Below are 18,192 nucleotides of genomic sequence, written 5' to 3'. Positions count from 1 at the left end.
TTGCAGTAAGGAAGAAAATTAGTTCAAGAAGCATTTGGACAATACTTTCAGTCACATGGTGTGACTCTTGGGGATAGTCCTCTAGGAGTTGGACTCATTGATGCTTGTGAAGCCCTTTGAACTAAGCCTGTTCTGTGATTCTGTGAAATACATGGGGGAAGAAGGAATGTGACAAACAGCACAGTTTTAGTGCTTGCCACAGTATGGCAGATACCTACTCTCTTGCAGGGGAGAAGTAAGCTTTGAGCCACTTCTTTCAGAGCTCCCAGGAAGGAGGTTGAAGGCTTTGGCTCTGATCTCACCTAGTGCTTTGGCACCAAGGCACCAGTCTTGCTCTGGAGGACATCAACAAAATCACAGCGAAACTGTGACAGCATTGGCAGGTTGCCTGTGGAATATAGTATTTTACACCCGTGGATTGCTACAAACACCACAGTAGTCTGCCATTACCTCTTGTCATTTCAGTGCTTCTCATTGAAGAAACACTGAAACAATGCAAATGTAGTGCTCTAGTTTAAAGGCCTTTGTAGTTCTTGAAAGCAAAGAGATTTTATATTAAATATGTTAAATATTTGCAGCCACAATACACTCCTTTTTAAGGGAGGAAACTGTCAGAATCAAGGACTTTACATCTAGGCAGAGTATCAAGAGATGAATTTCTTATGATGACCTTAAATGCTCTTGAACTTTGAAATCCATATGCTGGAGTAGCAGAATAGCAGTTGGCTCTACATCCATTATAATTTAAGTAACCCCAGCCAATGCAATTCATATACTCCTTAGATATCTGGAGTAGGAACCACATCTCCAAACCATCTTATTCCAAATAAGATGATGAAGTGATAGACTTCACATTGCTTTCCTCACCAATCCAGTTAAAATCCTATTTTAAGGTCTAAATGTGGATTTTCTCTATCCCCTTCTTATATACCACTGGGGATTGATGCATAGTTGAGGAAGTTGGAGCTTTTGTTTAGCAGAATGCAAAACAATGAAAATTATGGTTTGGGATGCAGGGGAATGCAAAACTTCTCTTAGGAAGAATTAGCACACTACTGACCACACAATGTGAGAAATAATACTAATTTTTTTTTCATACTATGTGTGTTCATTTGTATTATCATAAAGGCTTTGAGATTCAGCAGTTCCAAGCTTTTAATAATAAATTGTTTATTTTCCTGTTGAGTGTGCAGGGAGTTGGAGAGCTTCTTAAAATGGAAACATCTGTAGACCTTTCATGCTCTATACTTTATAAAAATGTTCATTTGTTTCAAGCATACAAGAGAAGTGATTACTTAGTAGTTTAACTAAAGCTCATTTTGAAATACTATTCTTTGCCTTACTCAGTAGAACTTTGGTTTGAACTTGCAGTGGTTTGCTTTCCACTTTTCTAGTGAAGGGAGATGTTAGTTGGCTTACAAGCTCTCTGAGAGCATTCCATGGAGAGCATTCCTTAAAACACAAGGCAAAATAGCATGGCCTGAAACAGACCTGTAACCATTAAACTTCATGTAGTGAATTGAATTCCTGTTTGCACCCAGGAGTTTTAAACAAGACCTTAAGGAATTGTAGTGGAGCTTAAAGGATGTCTTAAATTATTGCATTGTTGATTGTAAATAAAAAATAGTTTTGATTTTTGAAGTAAATTAGAAAATACCTTTTGCCATCAAAAATATTTACAGTCATTCACTTAGACAGCTTAAATGAACACGTGTTGAAGTCTTCAGGTGCCTCAGTAGGTAGATTCTTTGCTGATACAGAGATATTAAAATGATAATGTTGTAGTAAAAGTACTTGAGGTTTTCTTCTTTCTAAAAAGTCACTGAAGAATTTCTTCCGTTCTGTTTTTCCTCCAACTCTCATATTCACTCCTCTGATTGAACTCACCTCCCCTAATTAAGCATGAACACATTGCTATTTTAATTAACTCTCTTACAGGGTAAGTAAGAATTCTGTTTAATGTTCCTCAGTGGAAATCTACTTCCAGCTTTTCTTCTCCCACTTGTATAGGCTTATCAGTGTTATTTCTCAAAGGCAGTGAATATTATTAACTTCATTCTACAGGAACAGAAACATTCAGGATGAAATTTGTCCATGGCTTCACATTGATGAGGTGTTGCTCTGGGGATATGGTTTGTTGTTCTAATGGCAGGGGTTTGCTGATCCTCAGAGTTGAGTTTTCAGATGTGGGTTGAAAACCTAATCAAGATGGTTATTAAAATCTTACACAAATAGTTTGGAGAACTTCAGCGTCAATAAAAAGCCCCCCTCTTGATATGTCTAATACCAACAAAGGCTGACAGCACACAGTCTTTTGATCATTATATATATAATATACAGTTTGTGTGTATTGTATAGTGCATATTGAATGGCCAATACCATCATGGTAGAGGGTCAAACACAGAATGGTTCCACAGGAAAAAATGCTCTAAAGCCTCTTTATAACTGTTTAATTCTTGCTTAAACCAAGTAGTCATAAAAATGGGAAATCTCAGCATAGTCCTCTACTGAAAGAAAAAAGTGATAACTGCCTCTTTTCTCACTAAGGATAAATGTTAAACTTTGCCATGCCAGCATTGTTCAGAACAAGAATGCTCCTCTGCAGAATATTTCTATCTGTCTGCCCACCCATCATTTTGCCTCACGGAACCTGGTTGATGGGGTGGGGTTTAATTGTGATGATAATGGTGTATTGAGGACAGATTGCTCTAGGACCACAATCATGAGTTTTATTCAGCTGGCAAAAGATCATTAGATGATTGCAGTTGTCAGTCATCACTGGCATAGGCCAGCATTTGAGCCACTGACCTGGCAGGGAGGCACACTGACTGCCTTTACTAGGCCTCCAAGAAAACCAGACTTCTCTGGTTGTATTTTTCAGTACTGTGCTAGCTGTGTCATGTAAGTGCATTTAATAGTCTTGAGGTTTCCTAGGAAGAGGAGTTATTTTAGTAAGCGTTACATACTCAGGTATGTATCTGTCTGTGCCACAGGACAGTGTTTAAATTCAAACAAATTTCTGGAACAGTAGGAATTATAGTAATTTATTTGTTAGTGAAGCTCATATGACTTGAAAATAAAACATTGGGCATTCTGTTAACAGGTGTTTGCACATCTGTGTTATTCTGTTTTAGAGTCTGTCTTCTTCACTTCTGCTTTTGAAGCTTCTCTTCTTGAAATCACATAAAATCTGTGTAAGAACAATCTCAGTAGCTCATCTTATCTACTGAAGTCCCAGGAGGTATGATACTGTCTTTTCCTGCAAGAAGAGAGAAACCAGCTTTCTACTGCCCAACAGGTGCCTGCAGCTGTGAACAGAAAAACCTGTAGCGGAGCTGCTGTAATAAACAAGGGGCAAAAAGACTGGGAAAAAGAAGAAACTACCATGCCTGAATGTGCTTGGATGTTGTGTTGACATGGGCATGACTGAGCTGTCATGGGCACTATGGCAGGTCACTTCTGCCTGTACCAGTTCCTGGCTGGTTTCTGTCTGCTTGTGTTTAGAATTATTCACACTCCCTAGGCAGTCTGTCCCAGGTTCTCACTGAGATTACTGTTAAAAAGCTTTTGCAGGGAATAGGGGGACACCACCTAAAGGTCTTGCCTGAATTCCCTTCTTGAGTTTGAAATGTGTTGCTTTGTGTCCCTCACTGCCACGGAAGGCAATTGATTCTCTTCAGGTTACAGCCAAGTTCTGCATATTTAAAGACTTTCACTGTGTGTCCCTCTTTTATTTTCCTGTAGACTAAAAACAATCAAAACTAAAGAAAAATCTGCACTCTGTTCAGTTTCTCTAGTGGATTCTATTTCCTGACCTCCTATCACTCTGCATTCTCTTCCTGGAATCTGTTTAGATGCTCAGCATATGGTATGCCATTGTTTCAGCTGAACACAGCACTCCAGCTTTGCAAATGTGAATAAAACAGGGGGGGTTACTTCATAACACATTGTGGGTGAGACTTTGGTTTATATGTCCTCATGTAGGATTTGCCTTTCCCCCAACAATTGATCGTTCAAGTTCAGTTTGGCATGTCTACATCTTTAAGATACTTTTCTAAATTACTTTTTAGTGAGTTGTTCACTTTTCTTTATGTGATTGCATCTGTCAGGTTATATAGTATGTTGTATTTCTGGTCTTGCTAGATTGCATTTTACTATTTCAGGTAGTTTTGGCTTCTCTTTGTTACTCCTTTCAAAAAGGACTCCCTTGTCCCCTGTTTTCTGCAGTGGAGATGTTTCCCGTTAGCAATTAAGCTTCACCACAGCTCCATGCTCCCATTTAAATACTTTACAGTGGATGCATCTCTCATTCTGAATAGTGTCCCTGTAGGCAACTGGGGAACTGGAGTGTTTTCAGAATAGCAGTGGCTCTGGCAGAGCTGAGAGGTTTGTGTTTCAGAGTTGCAGGCCTCCAGGCACACACAAATTCATAACTAGTTTATGCAGTTATTTATTAGGCTTGGCATGCAACTGTTACAAAGAGGTTTAAGGAGGTAGGGCAGCTGGCAGAGAATAAATTAGAAGGTTGTTATTCTTTTATTTGCTTGGTTATTGCAGGACTTAAGAGACTTAATCATGGGCCACATTTAACAGTGTGCTGGACAGCATGCAAATGCAGACCATCACAGAGCCATTACCAACCAAAGCTTGAAGCAGAACAGAGAAATAAATTACATTTGGAAGACTGATAATGATAGCTATGCATTAACTACCTAAAGGAGACAAAACCAAATTAGAACTGCTAAAAAATGCAGATAAACTCTTGATAAATATATATATACACACGTAATCACTGCAGCCCAATAAAATTATACTTGCTGTCTTCATCCAGGGTCAAAACTGTTTGGTGGATTAGGGTTTTTTCTTGTTGTTAATTAATATTTATCATCATGGTGGAAAGCAGATTAACAGAGTTAAGAGTGGAAAACAACTATTTCAGATATTGGTGAGATCTTACATAGGCATGTGGAAGATGAAAACCTCTGAAAAATGATTGAGTCTGTGTGGCCACTACTTGGAGAAGAGTGCTATTGAAAGGGGAAAAGGGAAACAAATTATAGTGAGTCTTGTAACCTAAAGTTGCATTCACTGTGAGCATGATTACCTTAGAAAAGGATGCATATTAAACCAGGATGATCACATAATATTTTGAGCAGTTCAGTTTATACTGAGAAATTTTTTTTTTGATAAATAGCAGTGAGGAGATTTTGGAGAACTTCTATTCAGTGTTTGATGGCACAATCACACCTCTTAGTAATATGCTGGTGTTGCTGACCACTTTGAAGGGCATAGTCTCCATTTACTCCATTTATAACAAACACTGAGAAAAAATGCACTAGAAACAGTAAGGCAGAGCTTAAAAAGCTTAGTCAATGCATTCTCAAATTGGGTTCACTGCTGAAAAGACAAGCTAAACATAATGTGCTTTGATAAGTATTCAGAGATGCAAAGTTGCAAAATTGTGTAAGTGGAACACATGAGTGGAATTGTTCCACAAACCTCTCTTATTTGTCCTCAGTATAAGAACTGAAGTGGTAAAAACTTAAAAATCACAAAATCTTGGTGCATTCTGAAAGAACATTTTTTTGAAGGAAAATAAAGGAAGATAGCTCTTTTTCAGTTCCTTTTCATCCAAAACCATTTAAGTCCCTCACTTTGTCTGGGCTTTTGTCTGCTTACGATGCAGCACAAATTCATCAGTGTGCAATTTTATAAATGGTAAGCTAGTTTGCATCTTCATTTAGCAGTTGATGTGATTTTTTCAACATTTCTCAGAGGTACTGATAAAATATTATCTTCCCTCAGATTAATTATTTCTGCTCTGTGCTTGAGTCATCTCACAGGAGATTTATGGGACATGGGGAGCCTCTAAGAACTATTATTATTCACAGTAACTAGTGTTTCAACTGTGTGGATGAATGATAGAAAAGAGATTATTTCTTTAGTTCCAGCTTCTATTCTCACAGACAGGGAAAAATTGCTACATAAATTCTCCCTGACAACTCCCTGAACTGCTTGGTCTTCATCCAATTTGTCAATTATTTTTGAAAGAACCAGTGTACAGAGATCTCTGCTAACAGCTAAAAATAGTGTGGATGCAGAAAAGCTTCAAAGCACAATGCCTGAAATCTCAGAGTTGTATTTTACATCCCTGACTTTTTCTTTCTGCTTACTGGTGTTTTTTTAACTGATAGCTCTCATTCTAGTTGATCTGGTGTCATTAGATATTTGATCTGTTGATTTATTGATAATTGATTATTAGTTGTGGACTATGATACAAATTTATTGGCTTTTGCTGTCTTGTTCATGTTTTGCCTAAGAAAGGAAAGATTGCTGCAAGTTTTCCTTAGTCTTAGGGCTTTAAAAAAAATGTTCCTCTTTTGTAACTTGTTTTTCTCTACCCTGTTCCAAGAGTTTACAAAGGTGCTTCAGCACACTCCTTAGTGTTCCTGATACAAAGTCCATTCAAAGTCTTAATTTTGACATCTTTCTGAAAACTACACCATCAGTTGAAATTTTTGCTGGGTTGCTTTATATTAGACTTGGAATAATTTTTTCCCTAAGCATTGTTACAACAATGAATGAAAACTCATACTTCTCTTTTGTTTCTTGCTACTCACTGAGTTATTTTTCTTCATTGTACAAATGGCTACTACAAATCTGAAAACAGTAGTACTGTCTCCAGAGGAAACTGTTGAAATCAATAGCATCTGAACCTTAGAATGATTTTTTTCTAAGATAGCACCCTAGATATTTTACAGGACTTCAGTTTTACCATGACCATTCTAAAGGGATTTTTTTTCCCCTTCTGCTACCATTTTGGTGGTCTTATAGTCATGTAGGGGCACAAATGAGTAACTTGAATTCAGAAAGTAAATTATATTTAGCTATAATTTGAGTGGGAAAATGTATATGGAACTGCATCACAATACTTTTAATGACCTATTTATTTCAGTAAGTACTTCAGAATAAATATTTACAGGAAAGTGATTTGAAACTGATTTTGAAACATGCACTGTCTGGTGTAGAAGATCTCTCTTTCAAAGCAAAAAACATTTATGAATGTTTTAATATTCCACTAGCCTCATGCAGTTTTTGTAGATTTATAGCACTTCTGATTTTGGGTACCCAACTTGACATCTATAAACATGGTATGATTCTCTAAGGAAGAGAGAGCAGAACCCTCTGAAGTTGCCTTTGAAAGTCATGAACAAAGCTTCTTGGCCTTATTAGCAAATGCATGGATCCTCTTGAGGCTTTGACATAAGCTGACATCTGACATCCCCATTTTCAAGATTGAATTTTTTCTGTGCAAGAATTTTTGGATATTAGCTAATAGGTGAAATTTGAGCACCCTGAACTGTCTAGATGCCCATACATTAGGGAGAAAATCCAACAGTAGTTGTGTCATTTTCCTGAAGTTTGTAAACACTCAGCAGTGAGGCTATGTTGAGATGACCAAGAAAGTGTGAAGCAAGATGGAGTCAAAACCAGGAAAGGTGAATTAGCTAGTTACTAGTGAATGTTAATTAGTTAGCTAATTGCTAGCTAGTTTGAGTGAATGTATCTCATCTCTCAGCGTGTCAGATTAGGTGTGTGCATCTACCACATCATAAAACCATAAATAAGAATAGTTATTTTGAAGTAGCTTGCAAAAAGAAAGTTCTTCCTCTTGCTTACCCCATGCTAAGTTGTCTCTATATTTTTGCTCTTAGAGTATTTCTCATTACAATTTGAACTGATTTCCAGCATGGTAAAAATGAGTAGTGTTTATTTTTTAATGCCTACACACTACTGCAGTGAGTTGTCTCTTGTCAGAGCAGTTTACTCAGTGAAGTAAAGCTTGATTTAATGAAAGAAAATAGACTAGCCAGCAGCTGTTATTTGTGATTTTATCCATGATGGTGTGCTACTTCCATCAAGCCATCCCTGTGCTTGTCTCATGCTGTACTACTTCACAGTAGTACATTTCCTTAATGCATAAACATAGAGGTAATTCAGAAAATAGACTGTAACTTACAAAGGCCCCTGGGACATTTTTCTGTTTAACATGACACAGTGTATATTTAAATGAAAAGGTAAATTTATCTGTCTCCTATCTGTCTTGTCTCTACACTGTACACTAAATCATCTTCAAGGCAAATTGATGAAAGTAAAGGATTAACTGTACTTGGCAGATTCTAATTATTCTGCTGCAGGAAGCTCTGAGATTGCACTGAAAGGGGCAAAAGGAGAAGAGGCAAAAAGCCTCTCTGGTTGCAGAAGTAGAGGGTGTGTGGGAGTCTCACTGGATCCCATTTACCACCAAGGCTTTATGCAAGGGGGATGATACCTTTTAACTTAACCTAGAAAAGAGTGATTTAAAAGCAGTTTCTGCCATGCCAGTCTTGCAGGATTTCTCATCTTTCATCTGTATTTTTTTCTTGTCTTCCCCTACGTCCTCCCACCACCCTGTGAGATACCTCCCTGTAGTTAGGCAGCTGAACCTAGTAACAAGGAGACATTTCCTCTAAAAGACCATCTCCTGGCACTTTGCCTCTGTCAGCATGAGTTTGCTTTTTGTGCCGGTGGGTGGGTGGGTAGTGAAACAATTTCTTGTGAGAAGTTTCTTTATTATTTTCATAGTGCTTTTGCAAATGTCTGTGGTGGGTGTCCTTTCTCGGTTTTACCTGCATGAATTTTTGCTGTGCTGAGTTACTTTGGCCCCTCTCCAGCTCAGTGTTAAGCTAGCTTTGCAACCCACACAGAATTGCTTTGAAGCTAATTTAAGAGGCTTAAAGAAGATTGATGAGGATTCCCCTCTGAAGAAAGGAAACTTCAGATCCTGTGGATTTGCTCTGTAGTGGTAACAGTTCTCCTGACTTCTGATTCATGACTATTTTTCCTGACTTCTGATTCATGTTCTATGTAAGAATTCAAAAACCAGTATTTAGTAAGAGCTGCTCTTATGTGTGGCCATTGGCTGGCTGCCTATGGGGCCACTGCAGATCTTACACTTGGGTCCAAGCCACTGCTGCAATGAATGGGGAGCTTTGCTTGTGATGTACTATAGTCTTTAACTCCAGACTAGTGTCTGTTTTGTAAGGTCAGAGGTGATGAGGAAAGGAATGGACCGATGATGTGGAAGGTAGCACATGATTCTGTTTGAATCAGTGAGTTTTTTTGCGCTGGCATCTCGAGAGAGGATGCCAGCACTGTGTGCTCAGACTTGTTTGTGTGAGGGCAGGGTCTTTGTGACTTGCCTTCCTGAAGCACCGAGTGTTAGGACTTGTCAGTGGAAGATGTTGCTATGTGGCATTGTTCTGGCACTGTTATCTCTGTACCTAAATATAGGTTTGAAAACTTTGATGCCACCATCTGTGAAGGAAGACTTTCTCTAGGGACTATTCCTTTAAGTCACCTTTCAGAGATACTGGTGTGAGATTTTTAAAACAGTAACTATTTAACAAAGCATTTGTGACATTTGGCAAAATGTGGGCAATGTTATGGGATTTACGATGAATTCCTTATACTTTTCTTCCCCAAATCTCAAAAGGCAAATGTTGGTGTAAGTGTGATGAGAAATCTTCACTTCACAGGGGGAATACTTTATGTGAAACTGTATGTTTGAAATCCAGTTCCAAGTGGTCATTCCCTGTAACCCCTGTGCCAGGGGTTGCTGGGACTGAGCAGTGTTTTGCCTCCCCAGTGCTGTCTGTATCTTTGTGGTGGCTGCAGCAGTGTGAGGGCAGCTGCTCTTACCTAGAAGCAGAAAAAAATTGCTAAATCCCACAAAACTGCTAAATCCTTTGTTTGTTCCAAATGAAAAGGGAATATATCAGAAAAACTATATAGGAGACATTGTAAAAAACTATTTTGAAGGCATTATTGTGATGTTAATAAACCTAAATTATTGAACATTATTTTTAATAAGGAGCATTCCAGCTTGGTTTATATGCCGTTTTAGTTGCTCTTTGTAAAATTTTTTGGCATTTCACACAATGGTTGTCAGTCTAATGACAAGTGTGATTCTTACCTGGTTTTGATCAGGCACACATAGACATGGAAACAATTGCTACTTCTGGTATGTAACACCTTATCTTGAAAGAGAATTTGGGAGAGATATTATTAGAATAACTACTAGCTTCCTAAGAATAATTATCCTACTGTGACTTAGGGGGTGTTTTCAAGTCTCAGAAATTAAAGTTGCTTCTTATGTATACAATTCATGTTTTATCTACAGGACATAACTCTTTCTTGACAAGACAAACTAATCACTTTTTAACTGGTTGTTAGTGCTTTGCCATTAATGAGCAAGTCAGGCAAATGATAAAAGATTTATGACCATTCAGATATTGTTCACAGTTCAAAAAATATATGCTTTAGATCCATATGGAAAAGATTATTTTGGATTTGTGTTTTACAGCAGCATTTCAAAACTTGTGTTGAAGCTTACTCTAGAAGGTTCATTTTAAATGAGTAAATGTTTGGCGTTGTTTTTTGTGTAGAAAGATTTCAGGTTTTGTAAAACCAAGATGATTTCAGGTGCACTTTTCTTACCCAAACAATTATAATGACATACATGTTTTAATCTCTCCATTATATAAATAGATAAAATACTTCTGAAAGGGAGAAAAAGTAAAACTAAATACTCAGAAGTTGCTGAAGTTTTTAATTTTTAAAAATTGAAGTTTCTCTTCAATGTCAGTAATTTTAGGTATTTTTAGCTACATGGCACAATGTCAGTATGCAGACAGATTAGTTTTATTTATTTATTGAGATGATTGTGTCACTTTCTTTAAGGTACTGATTTACAAGTGAAGTGCAAATTGATGATTGCCAAAATTATTTTTAGTTCTGTGTGTAAGTATCAATGTCTGGCTATGTTATCTTTGTAGATAAATTAAAGAAAAACTTCTGCAGCCTGTGTTTTTCAGACCTTTTGGTTTTCTAAAATACTTTGTTTTGCCTCCTGGTAGCTTGAGATGGAGAGGATTCTTCTTGTCATTGCAGAGGCAGAGGTGGATAAATATAGAGCCTTTCTGAATTTAGGTTTGTGTCCACAATGCCAGCTGATAGTTCCCCTCTTCCTAAGTGAAGATTCACCTAACATAAATACTTGCACATTTAAAGCAGATGATAATTAGGAGGACAAAGACCTCCCCAGGAATGAATGTACTGAACTTTTTTATCTTGTTTAACCTCTAAGTAAATTTACAAGCCAGACCACAGAGCTATTAACTGTATTTGCTTGTAAAACTTACTCTGTAAACTCTCTTTGACTAAACATCCATTGACTTTTTCTGGTGAAAATGGACTGTAAATTGCTATAAATGGAGTTAAGTTTCAAATGCTAAGTTTAAAAATCAAAAGAAAGTAATGCACCACTCTATAAATACATATGTATGCACTACAGAAGAATGATTAAGATTGGGCTCTGTTTCACTTATATAGCTTAATTTTCATGTAATTTGTAGCAGTGAGTAGCTGTGCTTTCTTCTAGCACAATAAGTAGAATAGAGGCTATAAATGTATACTTCAGGCTCTGCTATCAGAATTGCAGGTGATTCTGGCAATGTGACCCCACTGCCATGTGACACAGGGACATTAATGTGAGACTAAAAGTTAGGACTATTCCAGGGCTGTTCTACTGCTCCAGTACTATAGTCCTAGAATAGCACCAAGGGTTGCACGCAGCAGGAGCGCCCTGTTAATCACACAGCATTGCTCTAACATTCCTAAAGGCTGAAGATACTTATTTTTAGCATGTCTCGCCTTGAATGGTGAGTTTCAGCATTCATAATAATATTTGTGAAGTGGTTTTTTCCATCCTTTTCCCTTCAAATTCATTCTCTTAAGTTACCCTCTTCTTTTATATGCTGACTTTAGTGACTTAAGACCTTATTGGAAAATATATGAACAATGAGTAATATAATGTGACTGTCACAAGTGGATCTCTCCTATCTGTGATAAAGCAGAAAAAGGTAGTACCCTTTTATGAGCATTTACCACTGTAAAAGCTGACAGCTTCTAAAGTTAAGCATGAAACACCATCTTGGGAAATCCTTTTTAGCACTTGCCCTTTGCAGTTTACCTTAATCTTTGAGATAGAAGCATATCCCTTTATTGGTGACATGAATAAACCATTGGACTTTCTTCAGCGATAACAGCTAATTTAAAGGTGAGATTGAATCAGTTGTTGAAAATAGTCTATTTGGAGAAGCTTAAATGGCTTCACATATCTTAGTGTCTCACTGAATTGATTTCTGTCCCATCTCTCATGTGTTCTTGGAGGGAGAGATAATAATCATTTTTAGCAGAAATAGGACTGAAACCCCTTAAATTGCAAATTTAAGCAATGACATGCATCTTGACATGCATCTTTTTTTTCTGTTGAGATTTCATTTAACAGTGTTTTATCTTAACTGATGATAATAAAAGCCCTACAGAAGTCAGTTTTTAGGGAGTTGTTATATAGAAGATAAAGTCCCCATTTAGAAACCAGCAGTAAAATTAGTGGCATACTTTAATCATCAGGAAAGGACTGGCCAACAGCAGTAAGTTTCTAGAAATATGTAAAGGTCAGGTGCTTGCTTCCTGAGAATTTCCAGCAACAGCTGGAGTTGACAGATGATGTTTTAGGGAAGAGTCTCTGGAACTCCTCATCATCAGCCTCAGCAGTTCTCCTGCTCATCAGTTATTTTATTTGTTTATAGTGTTCAACTATTTAAAGTGAAAATCCATTATACTCTACTGTTCTGAGAAGTACTTTGTCAGTTAAGATACAGTTATGGCGATTGGAATCTGTGTAGAAATACCCGTAGGCTTTTGGTTTTGGGTTTTTTTTTTTTTTCATCTACTGTGGGCACTGTGAAATACTAAATTTTTATCTGTAATATGTCTAGATGTTTTGTTAAAGCTTTTGGAGGTGGATGTGATTTCATTTGAAATTTCTCACATTTCCTTAGCCATGATTAAACTAAAATTAAATGTGATTACTTTGTTTTCATCTATGTGGATTTCACATATTTCACATTACAGGCAATGTGCGGAATAAATGTTTTGCATAGGTTCATATTACTGATGAGGTTCATGTAAAAATAGAACCTGTTGATCATGTGCTTTACAAATCATGGTATGTCTATTTCCTTTAAAAGCTGAGATTGTAAACATGCAACTAAATTATAAGAATGTGTCATTCTTCATTTACTACATTTTTGTTCTCATTAAAGTCAAAGCGGCGACAATGTTAAAGCAAGGCAGTGAAAAGGAATCAGCCAGAATTTTAGGAAAAGCCATAAACTGCATTCACAGCCACATGTTTTTCTTGACTAGCAAAATATGACACAGTGGATCCCAAATTAGACTATGCAGGCAGAGACTTGCATCAAAACAAGATGATGTGGGAACTGTGTTAAGCAATTACAGTCTAGTTTGTGTACATGGAGTTCAGCTTTTAACTTCACACAGTGCTGTGGCAGCAACAGAAAGATGCATGAAAGCATGTGCTATGTGGATACTTGGTGTTTTGGGAGCTGATTTCCTTTCAGGAAGAAAGCCAGTGGGCAGTTCATTTGTCTCACTTGATGGACTGGGGATTCTGCAAGGTTGGGTCTCCTTGTTCTAGTTGCCTAATAATGTCTGAAAATGCACCAAAGTGCTACAAAACTTTCTGTCATGGCTTGTGTTACCACCCTGGCAAGGTTGAAGTGTCCCTGAGACAACCTGAAAGACTGGGCAATGCTAAGTCCACTTTTACTGGATACCAGCTTGCCTCAGTGAATTCATCCGTGCAGGAAATCTGGTTTTAGTTCTGTTTGTTCTCTGTACCAGCTCCTTTCACATGTGATGGACCACGCAGCCCTTGTGTTTTGACAGTCTTCCCTTGCAGAGAACTGTATTCTTTTTTTTTAACATTTTCTTAAACCCTCTTATGTGTAGAATTGATGGATAAGATACCTAAAGGTGATACCATCATACCCTTTGTATTTTCTCATTCTGATATATTTTCCAGAGCTGCTAAGCAACCAAGCAGGTGGTGCCCATTCCTGAACCTGACCTGGGCAATTGGTGCAAGTTGCTCTGATGGGTTTTACCCATCAGACCCCATAGAAATGGTCACCTCTGATTCTTGTTAACAGCACTTGTGGCGAGTTACAACACTGAGTACATTTTGTATTTCTTTTTCTCTTGTCTTAGGTTTTCTACCCTAGCAAAGATGGCACTAAAATCCCAATGTTTATTATTCACAAGAAAGGAATTAAATTAGATGGTTCTCATCCTGCCTTCTTGTATGGATATGGAGGCTTCAACATATCAATTACACCAAGCTACAGGTAAGCAGGGTGATTCACAACTTCTTCTGAAGTATCTGATATTACCAGCTGTCACAGACTGTGGGCAGGGTGGACCATGAATCTGACAGGATGCATTTCAGGTTCCTAAGAAGCAAGATGGGTGACATAAGGGCTGTCCAGGCATCATTTGTCTGCCTTGTTAGTTCTGAATTTGAGGCTCACATGTTGGAGCAGAGAAGTGCCCTGCGCTCCTGATGTTTACAACAGTCACCTTGCCCTTAGGATTACACCTTAACCTCTTCTTGCTCTGTCACTGAGTTCAACAGCAAAACATGGAGAAATATATTAAAGGAAATATTTGAGCCCATTGTTGAACTATTAGCATAGGAAGTTTTCTTTTTTCCAAGTTAAACAATTGCCCATATCTAAATATTATAGAAAATCAAATGTTAGACTAAATTTATGTAAATAATTTGAATTTGGCTGCATTTTCGTATAATACTTTTGAGATTACATCAGAAACAAAATCTTTCTGTGTTCCATATGATCAGGAAGGAGGATTGTGTCTTGAGACACAAATTATACAAATGCAAAGCAACACATTGTGAACTAAAAATGCTGTGTTCAGAACAGGCTTTGTAGCTCTCAAAAGCCGTAAGCTTTATTGCATAGATGATCTCTTTAAAGAAAAGCCTTATTTCTTAAGCAAGGCAATTTGAATAGACTTGCCAAGAAGCAGTGCTTGAATACTTAAGAAATGCTCCTAGGTGAGGCAGAGGAAAGCAGAAATGGAAAGGGCTGAATAGAGAACAGTTTTTCAGGAAGCAGAAAAGTAGCTCACCAGAGAAAAATAATCTATTATGAAACAATCCTATTAAATTTATGATTGTTACCTACCAGTCTTGCTTTAGAGTTGCACATTTCAAGAAATCCTTTATAGTGCTTGCCCTTCTTGTTTGCTGTGATTGTATTTCTGAATAGCATTTACTGTTTCTTGTCCTTTTTAGCAAATATCTTGTCTAACAATGGACCTCCCATCTTGAGCTCTGTGATTATTTGTAAGCTTTTTATCTGCCTCATAAAGCTACACTTCTCATTTTCTGTGGTTCTTGAGACATAATTATATGACTAGCATAGCTTTAAAATTCTTTTTGACTTAGGTTCAACCACTGATTTATTACAGTTTATGGTAGATGCTGAAAACTGCGATAAAACTTACCATGTTTTCATTTTTAAAGAATGTAAAATAAATATTACCTATCTATTGATTTAAGGTAAAATTCCACATACTGCAGAGCTGTTTGCTGGCAGAAGGAAAAGGTACTTCACAGTCCCTGCTTGCACCGCCCATCCATTGGCCCTGGTGCTTGCTGGAGCCTTTGCTAAGCTGATTTACCTCACAAGAATGACAGAAAACTATCCCAGCAAAACAGAGTGGGTGGTTTTCTGCCATTTTGGCAAGCTAAAAATTGATTCTCGTAGGAGTCCAGCAAACAGCAGCAAAAGGGTGCAGCTGACATTTAGAAGAGAGGAAGATGGGAATTAGAAGCAGTGACCTATATTTTCCTGAACCCTATGAAACCTTCATTATACAGTTCATAAATTAAGAATATGAATCTGTAACAGTCCCTTAAAAGTGCACAGAGAACTATCAGTGACCTCCAGATCAAAATATATTATCCCACTGAAAATGTAAATAAAACATAATTGGCTGCACCTCCCTCCTTACTCTCCCTGTAATATCAAGATATGATTTCTCAGTTTTCTCTTTCTAAAAGAAAAAAAAAAAAAAAAGAAAAGCCAAAGCCTTCAAATACATGTTTATGGCTAATAACTTGAGAATTGAGTATTTGGTGAGGGAATGTGTTCCAAAAGTCGGCAGGCAAAATCAGGGAAAGGAAATTGTAAGAGGGAATTTATGTCAGAAAGGCAGGATGTCCAGTTCACCCTTTACTTGGCAGATTCCACTAATGTTTTATTCCATCCCTGTTACAATATACTCCAGTATATTGTATTCCACAAGGAGTACTCCACAAGGAGTTCCCAAGTGCTGTTCCATCCACAGCCCAACATCAAGATTTGGTGGGGCTTTGTTTTGTTTTGTTTTGCTTGTTTGTTTGTTTGTTGGGTTTGGGGTTTTGGGGTTTTTTTATGACCACAGACATGAGTGCTAGAAAGCAGCCACAGGATGGCCAAGGCTGAGGTTTGCCACATCATTCACCCAATTCTGAGCTGAGATGTAGCATTCCTGGCTAAATACTCCTAGGCATTTTTACTTAAACTTATAACTCTTAAAACTTTCCACAAAGTATTCTAGCTTCTCCTTTCCAGTGGTTAAATTATGTCCTGTATGTCCTCCACCCTATACAGTATTTTATTACTGGTATTTTACGCCCATTAGCATAAGCCAGCTTCTGATCTGAGGAACTTACTTCTGCTTAATTCACAAATGGTGTTCCTTTTCACATCAAAAATGAAAAAAAAAATCTTTTTCACTGAAAGCAATAGAAACAAACCAACAGATTACAGGATCCAGAAATAACTGCAAGAATGGTAGGCCAAAGTCATTAGGTCAGTTACAGTAGTGGTTTATTTTTGAATGTAAGTATGCATCTTTCAGATGCTTCTCTGGACTGGGGAACTTCATTTGGTGGCATTTTGAGATGGTGCTTGCTAGAGCACTGTCATTAATTATACTGCCCACATAGCAAGTGCAAGCGAAGGCTGATGGAGCTGATACCAGTCAGAGCTGCTGGGTAAATGCCATCACAAACCCACCACTAATGCCTCAGATTTGGCTAACTACACTGTAGGAACCAACATGTTTCCCTGCACTGTTCTGTGTGTGCCTGCGTGGGTACAGGAGGAGCAATTTCTAAGTCATCCTGGAATACAGCTGGTTGTGCAGCAGTCTGTGAAATTGCATATCAGTGCCATGTTGTTCCCAGCCTTTAAGCACAGAGGTGGTGCAGGGAAGAGAGATTGTGAGCCTGGAGAAAGGTCAGACAACAAAGCAGCCCTCAGTGCAGAGTAGAGGATTATGCCTTTTGCTTATTCTGTTACTCCTCTCTTCAACTCCACAAAAGCTTAAAAAGCAACCAAGTCCTGTGGCTCAGGACTTCTTCCCCATCACCTGTGCACTAGCCTGCATTTTTCTGTCAACTCTAATACCTCACAACGGATCAGTAATTCTGGGGAAATGTTCTTGATATGTGAAGCACAGCTCCTCACATGATTCTCTACTGTAAAAAACAACATCTGATTTATTATTTTTTTTGTTTTTTGCTCCTTAAGAGTGATTAGAGTGTCTGGAAGGAGCTCTCCATAGCAGGAACTATCTTCTGATCCTTCCACTGACTCCATCTTGATCCTGTTGCCCTTTACTTTACCCTGCTTCCAGGAGAGAAGGAAGAACAGGGACAGTGAGCAAAAGCCTACAGAGACTGTTGGAAGGAGCAGGGAGCCAGACTTTGTTTTGCAGAATGAGACATTTCATAGACGTGCAGGTTGACTGGGCAGTTTGCTGTGACTCAGACACCGAGCTGACTTGAAATCAAATCTGGAAGCAAGAATCTACCTGGAAAAACACTGGAGGCAGTAATAGGGTTGTGTGTAAAACTTGAGCTTTGTGCTGTCTGATTACTTGGAATTTTCACTTTTAAAAAAAGTAATGAGTTTGGATTCTATAATTGTAATACCTGATTCCTTGAACTTAAAAGTAAAGGTCAAGAGAAAAGCTTTGAGAAAGTTTGTTACAAATATTCAAAATATTGGTCAAGTTAGGGTCCTGACTCACCATGATCCTTCAGACAGGAACAGTTTCTTTTAATAGATGGAAGAGGATGGATTCTGTTGTGGAATATCTTATTTTTTAAAGTATTCTCAGTCAGTATGTTTGGGAAGCAAACTTTTATCT

At 37.8% G+C, this 18,192-nt stretch overlaps 1 protein-coding gene across 1 annotated transcript in view; it reads left to right on the top strand.

Moving 5' to 3' along the window:
* PREP (prolyl endopeptidase) overlaps positions 1–18,192 on the top strand; it is an 83,361-nt gene that overhangs the window by 53,511 nt on the left and 11,658 nt on the right. The window contains exon 11 of the mRNA XM_021553809.4: positions 14,179–14,315. Within this exon, the coding sequence (XP_021409484.3) occupies positions 14,179–14,315 (137 nt within the window). The remainder of the gene's footprint in view (positions 1–14,178; positions 14,316–18,192) is intronic.

The sequence above is a fragment of the Lonchura striata genome, chromosome 3 (genome assembly GCF_050655825.1).
Source record: "Lonchura striata isolate lonStrDom1 chromosome 3, ASM5065582v1, whole genome shotgun sequence".
Classification (NCBI taxonomy): domain Eukaryota; kingdom Metazoa; phylum Chordata; class Aves; order Passeriformes; family Estrildidae; genus Lonchura; species Lonchura striata.
The sequence above is the reverse complement of the archived record's forward strand: the minus strand, read 5'-3'. Positions and strand labels throughout refer to the sequence as shown.